The sequence below is a fragment of the Mesoplodon densirostris genome, chromosome 16 (assembly GCF_025265405.1).
Source record: "Mesoplodon densirostris isolate mMesDen1 chromosome 16, mMesDen1 primary haplotype, whole genome shotgun sequence".
Classification (NCBI taxonomy): Eukaryota; Metazoa; Chordata; class Mammalia; order Artiodactyla; family Ziphiidae; genus Mesoplodon; species Mesoplodon densirostris.
Genome location: NC_082676.1, coordinates 27995961 through 28014819, shown reverse-complemented (window position 1 = coordinate 28014819; position 18859 = coordinate 27995961). Strand labels below are relative to the sequence as shown.

General features: G+C 50.7%; 1 protein-coding gene across 1 annotated transcript; it reads left to right on the top strand.

Moving 5' to 3' along the window:
* The first annotated feature begins 3031 nt into the window (after positions 1-3031).
* Positions 3032-9905, top strand: SRXN1 (sulfiredoxin 1). Its single transcript, XM_060079009.1, has 2 exons — positions 3032-3477; positions 7560-9905. Exons 1-2 carry the CDS (start codon positions 3268-3270, stop codon positions 7761-7763), a joined length of 414 nt encoding a protein of 137 aa, XP_059934992.1. The 5' UTR covers positions 3032-3267; the 3' UTR covers positions 7764-9905.
* Positions 9906-18859: the final 8954 nt, after the last annotated feature.

Sequence of the window (18859 nt, the reverse complement as noted above, 5' to 3'; positions counted from 1 at the left end):
TATGCCGCGGGGCGGCTGGGCCCGTGGGCCATGGCCGCTGGGCCTGCGCGTCCGGAGCCTGCGCGTCCGGAGCCTGTGCTCCGCGGCGGGGGAGGCCACAGCAGTGAGAGGCCCGCATACCGCAAAAAAAAAAAAAAAAAAAAAAAAAAAAAAAAAAAAAAAAAAAAGAGGCACAAAGTGATGTCGATGTCCTAACTTCCACCTTTGAAAGCTGTTGTATGTGATGCTTGGAGCTACAGCTACCATCTTGGGACCATGAGGGGCAAGGCTGAGGATAAAAACCAGAATATGGAGGATAATGGTACAAAAAGCTGGAAAGAACCTGACATTGTTCAACTACCTCTTCGCCAATCTTGGATATGTCTACCTCCAGACATCTTAATTATGTGAAAATACAAGTCTTCTTAATGCTTAAGCCATTTTGAGTTGAATCATCGGTCTCTCAACATACAGAATTTGTTGCCAGGAGTGGGGGTCTCACTGGGCATACCATGATGAGAGATTCAGGACAAATCTCCCTTTTTCCATCCTAGAAGCTGTTCCCCCTGCCTCTTCTTACTTTCTGAAATTAGGAAGTGGTTCTAAGAGGGACAATTTCCCTCTTCATGAAATTCTCTAATTCTCAATAATTCTGGGACTGAGGTGTGGGTGTTAGCTCTATATCCTGAAACAAAGTATGGTTTAGATGCTCAGAGGGATTATATTGTGAAACTGCAGAAAGAGAAAGGTTCAAGTCAAATTCATAATGGCCTCAGCATTCCAAGGTTTGCAAGAGATTAAAAACCCAACATGGGGCTTCCCTGGTGGCGCAGTGGTTGAGAGTCCGCCTGCCGACGCAGGGGACACGGGTTCGTGCCCTGGTCCGGGAAGATCCCACATGCCGCGGAGCAGCTGGGCCCGTGAGCCATGGCCGCTGAGCCTGCATGTCCGGAGCCTGTGCTCCACAACGGGAGAGGCCACAACAGTGAGAGGCCCGCGTACCACAAAAAAACAAAACAAAACAAAAACCCAACATGAATGATCTTCAACAGCAAAATGGAGTATTGCACAATTCACAGAGCACTTATTATGTGCTTCTTCCCAAACCACACTCAACAACTTTGAGTGATGGGCAGCATTACCCCATTTTGCAGAGGCTTCAGAAAGTGTCCACAACTGGCCAGTGCAACAGCCACCCAGCCCGCCCCCAGGGATAACTTCTCTGCTTTTTCTCCAGCTGAGAAGGCGAGTATGCATTCCCCATGCATGTGACAACCAGGGTGAGAAGACCCACCAAACCAGCCTTGCCTGTCTTCAGCCAGGCCTGGGGCTGTGCCACCTCCCCGCTTTTGCTCAAGCTGTTTAGCTGGAATATCCCTCCTATCTACCTTTTATTCAGCATGTTTTATATGCCAGGTACCTTTCTAAACACTTTATGCGTTATTCTCATTTACTCTCCCTGGCAATTGAGAGAAGAAACCGAGGCACAAAGAAATTGCACACCCCACCACACACACACACACACACACACACACACACACACACACACACGTCACACAGCTAGTTGGTGATGCAGCCAGGATTTAAATCCATGCCATTCAAGTGATTCCAGATCCTACACCCTAAACCATCACCTGCTTCCTCCCCCTCACTCTCCAGGACCAAGCCATTTTCCAGTGTGAATACCACCCCTCCAGGGAAACTTTCCTGGTGCTCTCAGTCAACATGGCCTCTTCTTCAGCACTCTGGGTGTCTGTCATGAAACCAGTCACCTTCCTTTTTTTTTTTTGACCTCACCGCGCAGCATGTAGGATCTTAGTTCCCTGACCAGGGATCGAACGCACGCCCCTTGCATTGGAACCGCAGAGTCTTAACCACTGGAAGGCCAGGGAAGTACCCCAGTCACCTTCCTTGATTACCACTATGTAAGCACTGATTTACCCCCAACCCTGCCCTCTATCAGCCATGATCTCTGAGTGTCCTCACAATCTCCTCACAACCATTTTACAGAAGGCTGATGCTCAGAGAGGTTAAGGAACTTGCCTGAGACCACACAGCTAGTGAGTGGCCAGATGGGATCTGAACCCAGGTCAATCTGTGCCAAAGCCGTAATGTTGCCATAGATGCTGATAAACACCTGAGATTTAAACCAGGAGCCTACCTCCCTCTGGCTCCAGAGGACACTGGGTGCTGAACCTGGGCTCAAGGGGATGGAGAGTTTTAAACAGAAGAGTGGGGATGGCAATCAGCATGTTTGGACCTAAGTCATCACCACCACCCCTTGCAGCTTTGGTGTCCTCATCTGTAAGCAGGTGTTTAAGTGGCCTGGGACTCTGAGCTCAGATAATCTGACTTTCATTTTCAGCGGCCCTATCTTGGACAAGTGCTTCAACAATCACACCTACTTCCTAGTGGCGCTGTGAGGATGCAGCGAGACTATTATTGTGGAACTCCAGGGCAGGGCCCACACACTGTCAACATGATTCCAAAAGGCTCCTTGTTACAGTTACTTTTGCTGAACCGAGGCAACCAGCGGTGGGTTGAGAGAGCACTCTGGAGCCTGACTGCCTGGATTTGAACCCTGGTTCAGCCACTTACTAGCTCCATGACCTTGGGCAAATCACTTAAAAAAAAAACTCATTGTGCCTCAGTTTCCTCATCTGTAAAATGGGAATAATAATCATACCTAGCTTGTAGGGTTGTTTTGAGGTTTAAATAAGTTAATGTACATGCAAAGTGTTTAGAACAGTGCCTGACACAGCACCAGGTTCAGCAGATTCGTAGTATTTCAAATGTCATTGGTATTATCACCACCTCCACTAGGGATCCAAAGGCTGGGCAGCCAAGAGCCAGGTTTTGCCGACTCACCCTCGCTGGGCAGGTCCAGCCCCCTCCAACCCGTGTCCCCGCCCCCGCCACCCGTGACCCTGAGTCAACCCCGAACTGTGCGCCACCCGCGCCCCTCCCGTCCCACGACCTGCAGACTCACCCTGAGTCAGCCTCCCCCGGCGCTTCCACTCCCGGGACGCCGCGCGGCAGAGGGGAGACGGCGAGGCGCCCCCCAGCGGAGAGCCGGAGCTCCGCACGCGTCCCGCAACGCCGGGAGAGCCGAGCGAAGGTCCCGCAGGGGCGCTCGGGGGTGGGCCAGGCCACTGTGGGGCCAGGGGAGAGAGGCGCTGTGCGGCTGCGCCCCTCGCCGCCCGCGCGGAATGGTACAGCCCGGCCGGGGTTAAAGACCTGAGAGGAGGCGGCGCGTCCCGAGACCGCTCAGGCGGCGGCCGTTTCGTGATGGGTCTTCGCGCGGGAGGAGCCTTGGGCAGAGCCGGAGCTGGCCGGGGGGCGCCCGAGGGAGCTGGGCAGAGCGGCGGCGCGCCGGGCGGCAGCATCCACTCGGGCTGTATCACTGCGGTGCACAACGTGCCTCTCAGCGTGCTCATCCGGCCGCTGCCGTCTGTGCTGGACCCAGCCAAGGTGCAGAGCCTCGTGGACACGATTCGGGTGAGGCCCCGGGGAAGCCGGCCGCTGGGAGGGCTTCGAAGGAGGGAGGTCGCGCTGGACGCGAGACGGGACTGGTTCAGTCTCAGCCGGAGCACGTTATTTGCTGTGTGACCTTGAGCAAGTGGCTGGGCCTCTCTGGGCCTCTGTTTAGTCATTGAGCAGGGAGATTGGAGGAGATGATTAAAACAACGATCCTGATTCCTATATAGTACTTGAAGTGGCCAGGAGCTGTTTTAAGTAACTGAGCTTCTTCATGCCAACCCTATGAGGTAGATACTACTACTGTTGTTCTTACAGACGAGGAAATGAGACACAAGAGGATTCAAGCAACTTGTCCAAGGTCAGGCACTTTAGAAAGTGGCACAGCCTGTCCCCAGTGCCCAGATGCATGGCCACCACCTTATCCTGAGATAACCTATGTGGTCACTTCAGGCAGTGGCAGTGGGATTTGGGGGTGTCCTGTCTGCTGGGAGGGCCTTGTTTGAACTGGAACTGGGGAGGACGGAGTCAGCTGCATCACAGAAGTGCTCAAGAAGGCTGGGGTGATCCTGGCAGAAAATTCGGGGGAAGGAGGGGACGTGTGTGTCAGGTTAGGCCTGCATGGCATCTTGTCCCCCTCCCCCAGACCCTTGGAAGGTGGCCATGTGTGACCTACCAAACACCTCTACTGCTAGCCCGATTGTCTTTCAGTCCTGTAGAGTTTACACTGCTGTTCCCACTGCCTGGAACTGCTTCCCAGGTAGCCACAGGGCTTGCTCCCTCTTTTGGGTCAGGTGCCTGCCTCCCATCAGCCCAGGCCTCTATAGCTCTCCCCCTAACCTGAGGTATTTCTCCTTGAAGCACTTATGTCCACCTGAGTTACATTATACATTTGTTTGTGTTTTATTATCTCTCCTCTCCCTCTCATGTGAACTCCACTGGAGCAGGGATTTTGTCCTGTCTTGACTATTTCCATAACACTAGCACGGTGCCTGGCTGTTTGTGATGGATCTGGCCAGGGATGCACTCTCCCACTCCTGGGCCTTTGCACAAGCTTTTCCCCTGCCAGTAAAACTCTTTCATCTCTTTACTGTTTCTAACTCCTTCTTGCTCTTCCTGTCAGTGTCAGTGTCTTCCCTGACAGCCCCTGCTGGGTTAGGGGCCTCCTGTGGGCCCCCAGCCCCCTGCATGCCCACCAGCATACCTCTGATCCTACTGGCTTGTAATGGCCTCAGTCACCTGTCTTCCAAGCCAGAACGATATGCTCTGTGAGGCAAAAACCAGGCCTCTCTTTGGTTACCATATGTGTTAGTTTTCAGTGGCTACTGTAACAAACACCAGAAACTTAGTGGCGTAAAACAAAGACAGATTTTATTATTTTATAGTTCTGTAGTTCAGAAGTCCAAAATGGGTCTCGCTAGGCTAAAATCAAGGTATCAGCGGGGCTGCATTCTTTTCCAGAGGCTCTAGGGGAGAATCCATTTCCTTGTCTTTCCCAGCTTCTAGAGGCCACCCACATTTTTGGCTCATGACCTCTCTCCTCCGTCTTCAAAGCCAGCAACATCAGACCTCCTCTTGTTCCTCTCTCTTCCACCTTTAAGGTCTCTGGTGATTACATTTGGCCTGTCTGGATAACCCAGGATAACCTCCCCATCTCAAGATCCTTAACTTAATTCCATCTGCAAAGTTCCTATGCCACGTGAGTAACATATTCACAGGCTCCAGGGATTAGGACATGGACATCTTTGGGGGCCATTATTCTGCCCACCCATCGTCACACGCCTGGTGCCCAGCACAAGGCCTGCCTGGCACAGCTGCCTCTCTTTGCTGCTCCACTGCCGGGCAAGCTGTGCTCCGCGCCTCACTTGCATCAGCTCCCTGACTTCATCAGCGGCCTGAAGGGTGTCTGTTCCCATTTTGCAGATGAGGAACAATGCCCAGTGTCAAGGCCACTTGCTTACCACCCCCGCCCACACTCCCCCCACCCCCCGCCCCACTGCCCTGTGTAGGAGCTGAGGTTCAAATTCAGGTGTGCCTGGTTCAAGGGCCCCAGCTTATAACTGCTGGGTCTTACTGCTTAATAATCATTTCTAGGATCAATGGAAGAATGAATCCATCAAAGCAGCCTAATAAGAGACCACCTGAGAGCCAGTGGTGGGAGGTCTTCTAGCAGCTCACACTTAATTCGGTCTCCCCCCCCACCCCATCCCTCCCTGCCCCAGGCTTTCCCTATGTAGAGGACTACGCATTCTCCATCTAGATGCTCAGGCCCGTAACAGGAAGTCAACTTATATTCTCTTCTTTCTCTTCTCCTCACATTCACCCCTACCCCGGGATCTTCCCCCTAAACATGTCCCAAACCTGTCTACCTCTCCGTGACCCCTCCATGCCCTCACCCAGGACAGCGACTTCTGGTGAATACCTGCTGAGGCCTCGCCTCTATCTTCCCTGCTTTTGCCTCTGTCCACTTCACCAAGCCTGCTTTCCCAGGACAACTTTCTAGAATGTTCTTCAGATCATGTCACCCTCCCCTGTTTAAAACACTCCAGGGCCTAAGAGGTATAAACGTTCAGTTATAAAGTAAATGAGTCATGGGTATGAAATGTACAGTGTGGGGAATATAGTCAATAACTATGTAGTATCTTTTTGTAGTGACAGAGGATTAACGAGACTGAATCATGGTGATCGTTTTGAAATGTATAGAAATATCCAATCACTGTGTTGTGTACCAGGAACTAACATAGTATTGTAGGTCAATTATATTTCAAAAACAAATAAACAAACTCTTAGGAAAAGAGACCAGCTTTGTGATTGACTGGGTGGGGAGGGGGGTAAGGAGAGGGAGAAGTGTATGAAGGTGGTCAAAAGGTACTAACTTCTGTTATAAGAGAAGTATTAGGGATGTAATGTACAACATGATAGACATAATGAACACCGCTGTACATTGTATATGAAAGTTGCTGAGAGAGTAAAATCCGAAGCGTTTTCATCACAAGGAAAACATTTTTTTTCCATTTCTTTAACTTTGTGTCTATATGAGATGATGGGTGTTCACTAAACTTACTGTAGTCATCACTTCATGATGTTTGTAAGTCAGATCATTATGTTGTACACCTGAAGCTTACACAGTGCTGTATGTTGACTATATCTCAATAAAACTAGAAGAAGAAAATAAGATAAATAAAACGCTCCACGGCCTACCCCCTGCTACCTTTCTGACCTCTTCTACTTCTCAATCCCCCGAGTCCACTCTGATCACACTGGCCTCCTTGCCATGCCTGCAATACAGTGAGCTTGTTCTGGCCTCAGACCTTTTGCATTTGCTGTTCACTCTGCCTGGAATGCCCTTCCCACGGGTAATACACAGTGTGTATTATTGAGCACGTTCCATGTGCCAAGTGTTGTTTGAAGCAGTTTATGTCTATTAACTCAACCCAACAGTTCTATGAGGTGAGTGTGTCATCTTCATCCCCATTTGATAGATCGGGCAACTGAGGCACAAATATGAATTGCCAAAGGTCACAGAGCATTTAAGTGGCAGACCTGAGATTTGAACCTGGCAGTCAGGCTCTTTCTTTAAATGACTCCACCTCTCTATTTTCCCCAGGGGACTTCTCTGTGTTCAGGTCTCTGCTCCACTGTCACCTCTGAGAGGCCTTGTGGACCCCCATCCCTGTCATGTCAACCTGCATTATTGTCTTCATTGCATTTATCACTCTAACATTCACTTCTCCATTCCATCAGCCCCACTAGACCAAAGTCCCATGAAGGCAAGGGCTGTGTCTGTACCTTATTCCCAGAGTCTAGAACAGTGACAGATAATATACATGTGGTCTGATAAATGGTTAACAGCCTGGGTGGGGAGCCCTGATTTGTAGCATCTGCCCATTCCCCTGGTGTAAATACTCTCACCGTGGCTAAGAGTACCAGCTACCAAGGTGATGTCAACCAACTGACAGTTGCCTCTGTAACAGTTGCTTCTCACAAGCCAGCATGAGCCAGCTTGAGCACCTGGAGGAGCTCAGCCCAGGTTAATAAAGTCTGCTTTGCAAACTGTCCAGCACTGTGCCACGCTTATTCACCTTGCGCCCTCTTCTCTCCAGGAGGATCCAGACAGCGTGCCCCCCATCGACGTCCTCTGGATCAAAGGGGCTCAGGGTGGTGACTACTTCTACTCCTTTGGGGGCTGCCACCGCTATGCGGCCTACCAGCAGCTGCAGCGAGAGACCATCCCTGCCAAGCTTGTGCAGTCCACCCTCTCAGACCTAAGGGTGTACCTGGGCGCTTCCATGCCGGACTTGCAGTAACAGCCTCCTTGGCGCCAACCACCACTGCCACGAACCCAGAAGACACACCTGGCCTCCAGTGGACTGAGCCATGCAAAGGTGTAGCAGGGATGCATTCTCTTTGTGCCTGGGGGGCAGGTCTAACTCGAAGCACCCTCTTTCTTAGCTGCGAGACCTTGGACTCATGACTGAACAGTGTGGGAGCCCCACTTCCCACCTCGGGGAAAATGGGTCGTGTGTTTGCTCTTGAGGGATTATTGAGAGGGTGAAATGAGAAAGGAGATGGGTTTGGAGAGCCACATGCTGCTGGCTCCAGATTCCCAAGGACAAGGATCCTTTTGCGTTTCTGTCTCTATATATCATATCATGTGAATACATTCGTCTGCAAGTAAAGGAAAGCCTAGGTTCCAGTGGCTTAAACACAGAGAAGTTTGTTTTTCCACATAGCATGAATTCTGGAGACAGTTGGCTAATGGTATTGGTTTAATAACTCAGCAAAGTTATGGCACACGTCTCTGTGATCCTTTCAGCCCTTCCCACATTGCATGTCACTTCTTGGTCACAGGATGGCTGCTGTATCTCCAGCAATCATGACTGTGTTCAAGGAAGAACGGAGTTGGGGAGGAAGAAGGGCCCAGCCAGCTGGACCTGTCAACTTCTGTCATAAAGTCAGGCCTTTTTCAGAGGCCTGTTTCCTGCTGTCTTCCCCTGTGTATTTCTACTTAGGTCTCCTTGGCCCAAACCAGGTACAGTCGCCACCCCTAGCTGCACAGAAAGCTAATACGGCAGGAACACAGCTGTCAAACAGTTTAGTACATCAATCACATACCATCTCCTAGAACTGGCACACTGCCTCCTAAATAATATTGGAATCCCATTAACAAGAGAGAAGTGAGGAATTGTGTATCAGTTAGCCGTTGCTGTGCAACAAACCATTCCAGAACTTGGCAGCTAAAAACAAGTTGTATATTTACCTAAAATTCTTTGGATTGGCAATTTGGGCTGGGCTCATCTGGGCAGTTCTGCTGATCTTGCTTAGGGTCACTCATGGGGTTGTATGCAATCAGCTGTCACCCCAGATGGGGCTGGATGGTCTCGGATAGCCTGACTCACTTGTCTGGCAGTAGGTAGGCTATTGGCTGGGTGACTTGGTTCTCCTCCATGTATCCTCTCCAGCAGGCTAGTTCAGGCTTATTTTCATGATATCATCAGGGCTCAAAGAGAGAGGGAGAGGGAGAGGGAGGGAGGTGTGTGTGTGTGGAGGGAGGGGAAGAGGAAGGGGGAGAGAGAGGAGAAGCTCCAAGGGTTTTTTGAGTTTTAGGTCAGAATTGGTACAACGTCACTTCTGCTAAGTCCTTCTGGTCAGAGCAAATCAAAAGTTTGGCTTAGATTCAAGGGCTGGGGAAACAGCCTATACCTCTTGGAGAAGCTACAAAGGATTCGTGGCATTTTTTTTCCACCTATCACAGATGACTTTGGATAAGCAAATAACAGTGTTTCTTTCTCACTGTTCCTCTCTCTCTTGTACGGAGCCTTGCTCTATCCAGGCTGAGGTCACTAAGACACTAGACACTGTCTTGGCCCTGCAGAGGGAAGGAAGTGCTGGGGCAGTGGGTGGTCTCTCCCAGGGCTGGGCCCACTCTAGGAGGGGCATCTCTCATCACGTGTACTGGTGGGTTAGGGGGAATGGGTAGGCCAGGTGGGACGTTCCAAAGGGACTTCTGAAATCCTAGAGTCCTGGGGGGAAGGGAAGAGATAGAGGAAGGGTGCAGAGTGAGGCGGGCCTTGCTCTCACTGCCCTGCTAAGGGAACTAGGTCACTTGCTGTTTTCAAGCTTCAGTTTCTCCTGCTCAGTAATGAAGACAACAGCTTTCCCACCCATTCTCTGTCCCAGGGAAAGATGACTGAGGTGACCAATGGAATTTAAAACGTATGTAGTCGTAAATGCTGTGTGATATCCTGGATTGGATCTTGGAAAAACAACAACAAAAGGACCTTAATGGAAAAACTGGAAATCTGAATGAGGTCTGGATTTTAGATAATTTTACGAATGTTGACATTGGGGTAGGCTGAGTGCAGAGTATATGGGAACTATCTGTACTATATTTGCAACTTTTCTGTACATTGAAAATCATTCCCAAATAAAAGTTTATTTAATAAAAAGGGAGGCATAATTGCTTTAGACTAATGGCTCAGGTTCTCAAACGGGTTTGCTAAGCACAGATGGCTGGACCACACCCCCAGAGTTGCTGATTCAGAAGGTCTGGGATGGAGCCTGAGAATTTGCTTTCCTGCCAAATTCCCAGGTGATGCTGATGCTGCTGTTCAGGGACCACAAGGTGAGAACCACTGACCTAGATGGCATCAATTATTTTCAAGTATGGTGACATTCCCTTCACCTCCAATGGAGAAGAAAGAGCTGGCTCCCAGGAGATCCATGTTCTGGAACCAGCTTGTGCACCAATTCCATATGAAATTGGACAGGCCCTTCCCTGGCGCTTTTTCCAAGCTGTCTAATGGACTTTACCCCTGAGGTTTGTAGTAAGGGTGAGGAAGCTGAGGGCATGCTTTATAAGCCTCTGTCATGAGGTGCCACTGTTTCATGTAAGACACCTGCACCCACTGAGGTAGAGTAGCACAGTGGTTACCCCTTCTTGAAAGGACTTTCCCTTCATACAGATAAGGCCCAAGCAGGCAGTGCTAGGCATACTGCTAGGCACTGGGAGGAGGCTGCACAACAGACTTGGAGCGGGAGGGATTGTCGTTCTTAAGGAAGAGGAGCTGGGTTTTGAAGGGTGAAACCTGCTGGTTGCTCTCCGTGGAGGCTGAGAGCTGCATTTCCCACTTAGGCCAGCAGGTGGTGCTGCTTTCTGGCCTGCCCGAGCTAGGCTGGGCCTCCAGCCCGCAGAGCAACTGCTGTGGGAAGGGGATGGATGGAGGGTGTCTGGCTGTGAGGGATGCCCATCAGCGGCCCAGAGGAGCCAGGGGTTCAGGTAGGAGAAGGAGACCCGGCTGGGAGTTTGGGGTTTCAGGTTTACTTACCTGTCCAATCTTGCTCTGTGGCCTTGTACACATCATGGCCTCTCCAGGCCTGTCTTAGGAGACTAGGGTCTCTACACTGGGTGTGCTATGTCAGATGGTCTCAAGCTCAGCAAAGGCGGCACCTCCTCCAAGAAGCTTCCAGATCCTCCAGGCTGAGCTACATGCCTCTTCTGGGGTCCCCCTGATCCAAAAGTGTGTCCCCTCCCAAAACAAACTACTGCCCCAGGGAACTTGCGTCCAGTGAAAGGCAGTGTGTAGGGACCCCTTATTTCCCTTACTGCCCTGGGACCAACCGTTTCACCATGGTAGACTTTTTTAATGTTTCATTTTCACAAGTTATATGTGCATATATTCACCTTTTAAACATTAAGGTAGCAAACTGCTAAATAATTAAATATTAACAAAATAAAATATGAGAAGCAAGCAGAAGCCCACCATGAGTCCTAGTGCCTCCCTACTCTTGGCAATTATCTTCATGAATTTGGCGTATACCCTTCCAGACCTTTTTCTAACTTAGTAGTTGTGTGTGTATTCGTATAAGTAAGGAATGTTTTCTTTTTTTACTTTCTTTTGCAGATCACATTTCTTCCCTGGCGATGCACCTTAGCCATCCACCCCATTAGTGCCTTTGCTCTTCTCCCAGAGTATCCCTCCTTCTGGTTGCTTCCTCAGAGGGGCCTTCCTGACCATACTGTCTAAAACAGCCCCCTCCCCCATCATTTTATCATGCACTGTTTTATTTTTTTCATGGCATTTATCGCACTCCCTGCAATTATCTTCTGTTTCTGTTTATGACTGTCTCGTCCACTAGAACGTAAGTTCTTGAGGCAGGACTTGATCTGTCTTATGACCGTAGGCCCAGTGCCAAGAACCACCTGACACATAGCAGTTATTCAATAACTATGTGAAATGAATAAATTCCACATAGGTGTAGCTCATTCTTTGAATTGCTGCATGGCATGCCAGGGTCTGTACATAACCATTCATTCTCCTGTTAACGGCCATTTGGGGGGTTACTGTTATTTGCTGCTGTGAACACCTTCTGCCATCAACTCTGTGCTCACTCAATTGTGTACATAGGAGTGGGACCACCTAGCCGGTGCATAGGTGCTGGCAAATTGCTCTCCAGATTGGCTGTTCCAAGTGCCTTTCCCAGAGTTTGGGGGGCAGCTTTCCATCCCTGCACTCCAGCCGGTGCTTCTTAACCTGTTTTGGGTCATGAACACAGTTGAGAACCTGAAAGAAATCTGTGAGCCCTTTCTCCAGAAAGACACACACACACAAGTCTTTCGTGCAATTTATGGGGATTCGATGGCCTCATCCCCCAGGGGGCCCTGTGTCAAATGGTTAGAATCCTAATTGTCTCATTGTATGGACAGGAATGCTGAGGCACACGCAGATGGGGATGTGAATGAATTAATAAATGAGATCTAGTTTTAGGAGGGTAAAGTGGTCAGACCCTGATCTGTCTCCAGTCAGAAAAAACACCTGTCTTGGAGAGGGTGGGGGCGTGCAGCCCTACGCTACCCTCGACCAGGGGGCCCCCAAGGATGAGCTCCAGAGGCTCCCTGGGCTAGGTCTGGGCAGCTCCACCTGTCAGCCCTGGCAAAAGGTAGGCCAAGTCTGGCATCCAGGGTCAAAGCTGGGAACCAGGGAGAGGCCTTGACAGCCTTGGTCCGGATAGGGGCTGCAAGGCGTCTCTCCCTGCCTCCCAGACAAGCCACATTTGCTTCCATGTTCCCAGGCAGCCTCTGGGGTTCGCATCCCGACTCCAGATCTTCTGTCGAGCAGGAACATAGGGAGTGCTCATTACAGAAAGGCCACCACCACCACCATCATCGTCATACCGTCATCACCACTTCCATACCGGATGCAGTCGTCCCGACAGGTGGACGGGGAGGAAATTATCTTCCCTGTTGGACAGATGGGTAAACTGAGGCCCGAAGCGTAGCAGCGACCTGCCACGGAGGCCTGGCGAGCGCAGCCGGGTTAATCGGCCGCACACACGGACCCCCCGCCGGCCCATCCGCCCCGCCCTCCCCGGCGGCCCCTTCCCCGGGCCTGACCCCCCGGCGCTGCCTGACAGATGACCTCAGCTGCCGCCAATCCATTGGTTCCAGCTCCCAGGGGGAGCGCAGAACAAAGCGCGCTTTGTGGTGGGGCCGTCCCCTCCCCCGGCGCGCTGCCGCCGGGACCCCCTCCGGAACTCCGCGCGACGCCCCCCGGCCGACAGCCGTGTAATGTCTTCCAGGCCGCGCGGCTCCTTCCAGAGCCCCGGAGCTGGGCTCTCCTCCCCCGCGGGGGATCCCCGGACGGCGGGATCTGGGGGCGCCCCCAGCGGGAGGTTGTGCGGGCCGCCGACCTGTCCCCCGGGAGGCAGCGGGGGATGGGGGGCAGGAGGCACCGGCGCCAGCGGCCCCGGGTGTGGGCGCGGGGCAGGTGCTGCCACCTGACGATCTTAGAGCTACAGCATATGGGGTGGAAAATGCTGGTGATGGTGTTACTATTATTGTTGTTGTTGACATTACTATTATTGTTATTATTTTGTGGTTGTGAGGGGGAATCACTTTCGACAGACCTCCGATGGAATCTTGGCTTTGCCACCTGCTGGCCATGGGACCTTGGTGAGCACGTTCACCTCGCAGAACGACAGCAATAGTAGCCAACATTTCTTGAGCACCTACTGTGTGCCAGACCCTACTAAAGGCTTAAAGGCTTTATTGAACTCGTTTAATCCTCACAGCAAACTTAGGAGGGAGGAGTTATCATACCCCTTTTACAGAGAAGGGAACGCTGGCTCCAGTTGTCCTGGAGACAAATTCACCTCTTGAGCCTCAGTTTCCTTGTCTGTAAAATAGGCTCCCCAAGAGCTGTTCACTGCTCATTGGTCTTACCTCCTTCCAGCTGAGGACACAGGGCTGGGAGCAGGTCCCTGGCTTGCCCAGGAGCACCCAGCATGTGTCCGCCCCAAGTCTCCCCGTCTTTTGAGGACTCTCCGTGGAGGGCACCGCAACTGCTGGCTCCTGTTGGGCTTGTAGGGGGAGGAGGAGTTGAAGGAGGGTCTGCCTGCATCTGAAAACCTTTCCCCTGAAAGAGAAGCTTCGCTGCCCTGTGCTGCCCTTGAGGGTTGAGGGGGTGAGGACAGGGAGAGAGGGACGCCATGCCCAGAGAGGGGACCAAGGGGCCACGGAGGGGGCTGGGAGTGGCTGCCCCCCACCCTTCACACACTCCCTGGACGTTCATTCTCCCATATGCACCTACTGGGCACCAGACACTGCTCCAGGTGCTGGGAACATCAGAGTACAAAACAGATGGAAACTCTCATTCTCTTGAAGTCCACTCAGGGGAGAAGAGCAAGAAAAACACACGAAATATACGTAAAATGTAAACTGCAGTATCAGATAGTGATAAGGGCTGTGAGGGAAAAGCAGGGGAAGAAGAAAGAATGAGATGGGAAACATCCACTTCATTCAGGTATGGGACCTTTCTGAGGAGGGGGCATCAACCTGAACAGAGAGGAAAGAAGCCCTGTGGATGTCAGAGGGAAGCGTGTTTCAAGCAGGAGGAACAGCACGTGCAAAAGCCCTGAGGTGGGAGCCTGCTTGGAGGATCCAAGAAACAGCAAGGCAGCCAGTGTGGTGGGGGCAGCCTGGATGGGACAAGGCTGGGCTGGGCAGCTGATGAGGTGGGAGAGGTGGGCACTGTCAGCCTGGGACTTTGGCTGGGAGCCATGTAAGGCTTGGAGCAGAGGAGGGACCGGGTGGCTCTGGCTGCTGAGTGGAGCAAGGATGGGAAGGGGGTGAAGCGGAGGCTGCTCTGTCACCAGGGCCCCAGGTGATGGTTGGTGGATCTGATCAGGGTGGAGAGAAGTGATCAGAATCTGGATGTAATTTGAAGATGGAGCCCCAGAATTTTCCAACGGATGGAACTGGATCTGAGGGATGAGAGTGAGAGGGAGGACTCTGGTGACCCCCAGATTTGAGTGTCCACCAGCCCTTTCCAGAAACTTCACTGCAGGCCAGAATGTAGACACAGTCCCCGGGGTGAATCCCACTCTGCTGCTGGTGTCCTGGGGGACTCGGCCAAGCACAGGACACACAGTAGGGCCTCCAGTTCCTCAAGGGCACAAAGAGGAGATGAAGTTAGAAAAATGTTTCTTAAAATTCTGTCAAGAGCCTCCTTCACAATTTGGGCCACTTGGGACAGGAGTACTTAGTATCACCTTCAGGGACCACTGTTTTTGAACCATTAAATCTATTTGCTTTTGTTTTACTTAAACAAACAAATATTTTTTAAGGAAACTTGAGATAGCTGGACTAAATGGAAAATCAGTAGCCCGTGACATAAATAAATGTGACTGTCAATGTAAACAGTGTAAATATAACACTGTTACTAACTTTGTCCATATCTGACTGAGGCTGTGCAATCTCTCTCCCTCTCTCTCTCTCTCCCTCTCTCTCTTCCTCTAGCTCTCAGTAGCAAATGTTTGAGAGACCCACCCCACCTCCACCAATCCAGGACTCTCTCCAGGACCAGAAGAGATTGAAAAAGGATTAATCATCTTACTCTCTGTGTCCTCACCTTTTTTTGTTTTATTTAACAAATGAGAGCACTTACGATGTTATTTAAATGCTTCCCAAATGTAAAGGCATTTCATCCTCACAACAACCACATGAGGTGGGTACACCTATTATCCCCACTTTGCAGATGAGGAAACTGAGGCTCAGAGGGATGAGGCCCCTTGCCCACAGTCACACAGCAAGGATGAGGCAGAACCAAGATTCAAACCTAGTCAGACCCATTCTGGAGGCCACTCATTGTCCTTTGAAGGCATATCATTATCACTATGGAAGTACCGAACTGCTGGAACTGGAAGGGTCTTCAGTTACTTTTGATTCAGTATGTATTTATTGTCTACTAAAATGTAAGTCATATTATAACACCCTTTGCTTAAAAGTATTTTAGGATCAAATTTAGAAAACAATTCCAGGCTCTCACCATCAATGCCCTGAATGACCTGCACTTCCCACCCCCCCACCCCCCCACCCCCCCACCCCCCCCATCCCACTCCAGCCAGGCTGGCTGCCTCACAGTTTCCAATTGCTTTCTGACCTTAGGGCATTTGCACTTGCTCTTGCCTCTGCCCGGAATGCCCTTCCTCTGGTTCTTCTGGCTTCTTCATATCCTTTAGGACTCAGCTCAAATATCAAATCCTTACAGGGCCTTCCCTTGCTCCCTCATCTCCCCCAGAGTTTCCCCAATATTCTCACCCTGCTTTTTTCCTTCATAGTTTGTAATTATTTTATTTGCCTGTGTACATGTTCTTTGTCCTACTGCCCTTCTGTGATGTAAGCTCTGTGCAAGCGGAACCTAGTGGGCAGAGCAGCTAAGCATCTGGGGTGTAGAGCTGAGAGAAGAGCAGACTGGGGTAGGGGGCATTTGGGTGGTCCCCAGATAGGAGAGCAGATGTGTCTGTGGAGCCACAGAGAGCAGGGGGTTACCAGAAAGACCAACTGAATATGAGGAAAGGTCTTTCACATAGTCCTAATGTTAAGACATTGGAAAGGGCTATGTCATCAGGTAGTGAGCTCTCCATCATGGGGGCTAGGCAAGCTGAGAAAGGACAACCCCTGATCAAGACCACCTGACATGTTGGGGCTGTGGAGAATGGACTCATTATCATAAATGGGGCAGATATTCATTCACTTGCTCATTTACCCATTCATTCACTATTCTGTCTTCTATCTATCCATTTATTCACTGACTCCATGTTTCCCAAACTGTGCTGTGTGATGGACAACTTTCATGACTTGGCCACGCCCACAGGGCTTCTGTGCTTAATATCTTAAATATATATATTATGTACATAATATCTTCAGTCAGCCTTGGGAGGCCGACTGAAATTTAAATATATTCAATATATGTGTTTTTAAATCAACTTTATTGAGGTATAATTTACACACAATAAAATGCATCCATTTAAAGTGTACAGTGCAACACATTTTGACAAATATACACACCCATGTAACCACCACCTCAATCAAAACAGAGAATGTTTCCATCACTGTCACAAGTTCCCTTGTGACACCAGGCCCCCAGCACCAGCCTGGTCCCAGAAAATCACTTTATCAGAAAATGCCAGCACTTCTCCAAAGTTTCTCCAGGGCCAGTTAGCATTCCCACCAGCATTATCTAAACATAAATAAAAAATCAGAATCCCTTACCACAAATAAAAAGTGACAAAAATGAGTAAAATGGAAACAAAACAATGTTCTCAAATTCTAGCTGAATACCATTGCCTGTAGAAGTTCTGGGTCCAGCTATCTCCAGATGAGAGAGAGAGAGAGAAAGAGAGAGTGAGAGCACACAAGTGATCCACAGGTGTTAGAAAGGTGGTACCAGCATCCTTGGAGAATTTCTCCTTGGCCTATTGGAAAATCTGGGAGACAGTGAATGAGTTTCTCATGGTGAATTTTTTATTTAATACCTTGTTGCTCTTCACCCACATCATCTTCGGTCCACTCCCAACATCACCCCACTGATGCAGTTTCCATATTTGGGAAACATCACAGCTTCTCATCTCCACTTTCATCCACCCACTCATTCATTCATTTACAAAACAGGTGTTTACTAGCAGCTATTGTGGGCCAGCTGCTGGAGCTATGGAGAAAAACTCTCAGCCTTGAGGGTAGCATAGTGGCCAGCACATAGTAGACTGTGAGCAAATATCTGTTGAATAGATTGTTGTGGGATGAAAGACACAAATACCCATATTCTCCTGATACTCTAAGCTGTTGCTCTAACAGAGTCTTCCTGAGGAAATCAAGGAAGGCTTCCCTGAGGAGGTGGCCCTGGAGCAGAAACGACCACCTCCTTCCACTCATTCTCCTTCCACTCATTTGACAGATCGGGAAATGGAGGCACAGAGAGGTAAAATGACTTTCTCAAGGTCACAGAGGAAGAAGAGAGGAAATGAGAGATGGGCAGAACCCATTGTGGCCCCAGCCCACAATTTCTCCCAAGGGCTGGGCCAGGTCCCAGACCAGCAGACAAGAGAGCAGGGCTGAGGAGGGGTCTCTTAGGCCCTAAGTCTGGAATCCATTTGCTCTGGCCCAGTAATGTTTTCCCAGGGAGAAGTAGGAGGCCCTGGCCCTGCCCCTGCCTGTCCCCCATCCCCCCAACCATCTGCTCCCTGTTTATTTATTTATACTTAAGTCTCACCTCCCAACCCTGCCAGGGGCACAAAACATACTGGCATCCCTGCAGAGATGATGAGGGGGAGAGAGGCACTGTCAGCCCCCATGGCCAGGGGAAGCCCAGGTCTGAGAGCCCTACTACCCTTGCAGGGACCAGCCAGGATAACTGGGTTCAAATCCCAGCTGTGAGGCCTCCAGGCTATGTGACTGCTCAGTCCTCATCTGTAAAATGGGGTTAATAATAGGACTACTATTTTTACCAACTCATGGGGCTGCTAGTGAGGATTCAGGAATGCGTTTCGGACAGTGACTGCCGCAGACAGGCTCACAAGCGTTTCTGTTGTACTGTGAGACCTTGAGCAACACACTGCCCCTCTCTGGCCCATTCCCTCACTTCTGCAGCGGTGGCTAGCTGCACTATCTAAGGGGCTCCAAGCCTAATATCTTAGGATTTGTGAGGGCTACAACCCCGGTACCCTCCCCAGGACCCACACCCCTGGCCATGGCTGAGATGGATAATTGATGCCAGCCCCTGCCTCCAGTGGACATTGCCTTCCAAAATCCCCTAATCTGCAGGGGAGGCAAAATGACACCTTCCCCAGCCCTACGCGAGGCCAGGGAAGCCCCTCCTGAGACTTTACCTCGGCTCCTGGAATCGTATCCATGGAGGTGCTGCTGTGCTGATTACCACTGCAAATGCAAATCCCAGGAAAGGGGGCCCAGCTGCTCATTAAAGATAATTAGCTCAGGGTCTGTCAGCTGGGCTTCAGGACGGGCTGCTCTCCGGGGGCTTTGTTCTGGTGCCGCCCTCCACAGTCCCGGCCTCCTCCTCCCTGAGCTGGGGTGGATGGTGGGCACCCACCCCTCCCCAGATTGATT

Coding starts and splice junctions, on each gene's coding strand:
- SRXN1 (XM_060079009.1), top strand. CDS start 3,268: ATGGGTCTTCGCGCGGGAGGAGCCTTGGGCAGAGCCGGAGCTGGCCGG. Junction 3,478..7,559: donor GCCTCGTGGACACGATTCGG/GTGAGGCCCCGG, acceptor TCTTCTCTCCAG/GAGGATCCAGACAGCGTGCC.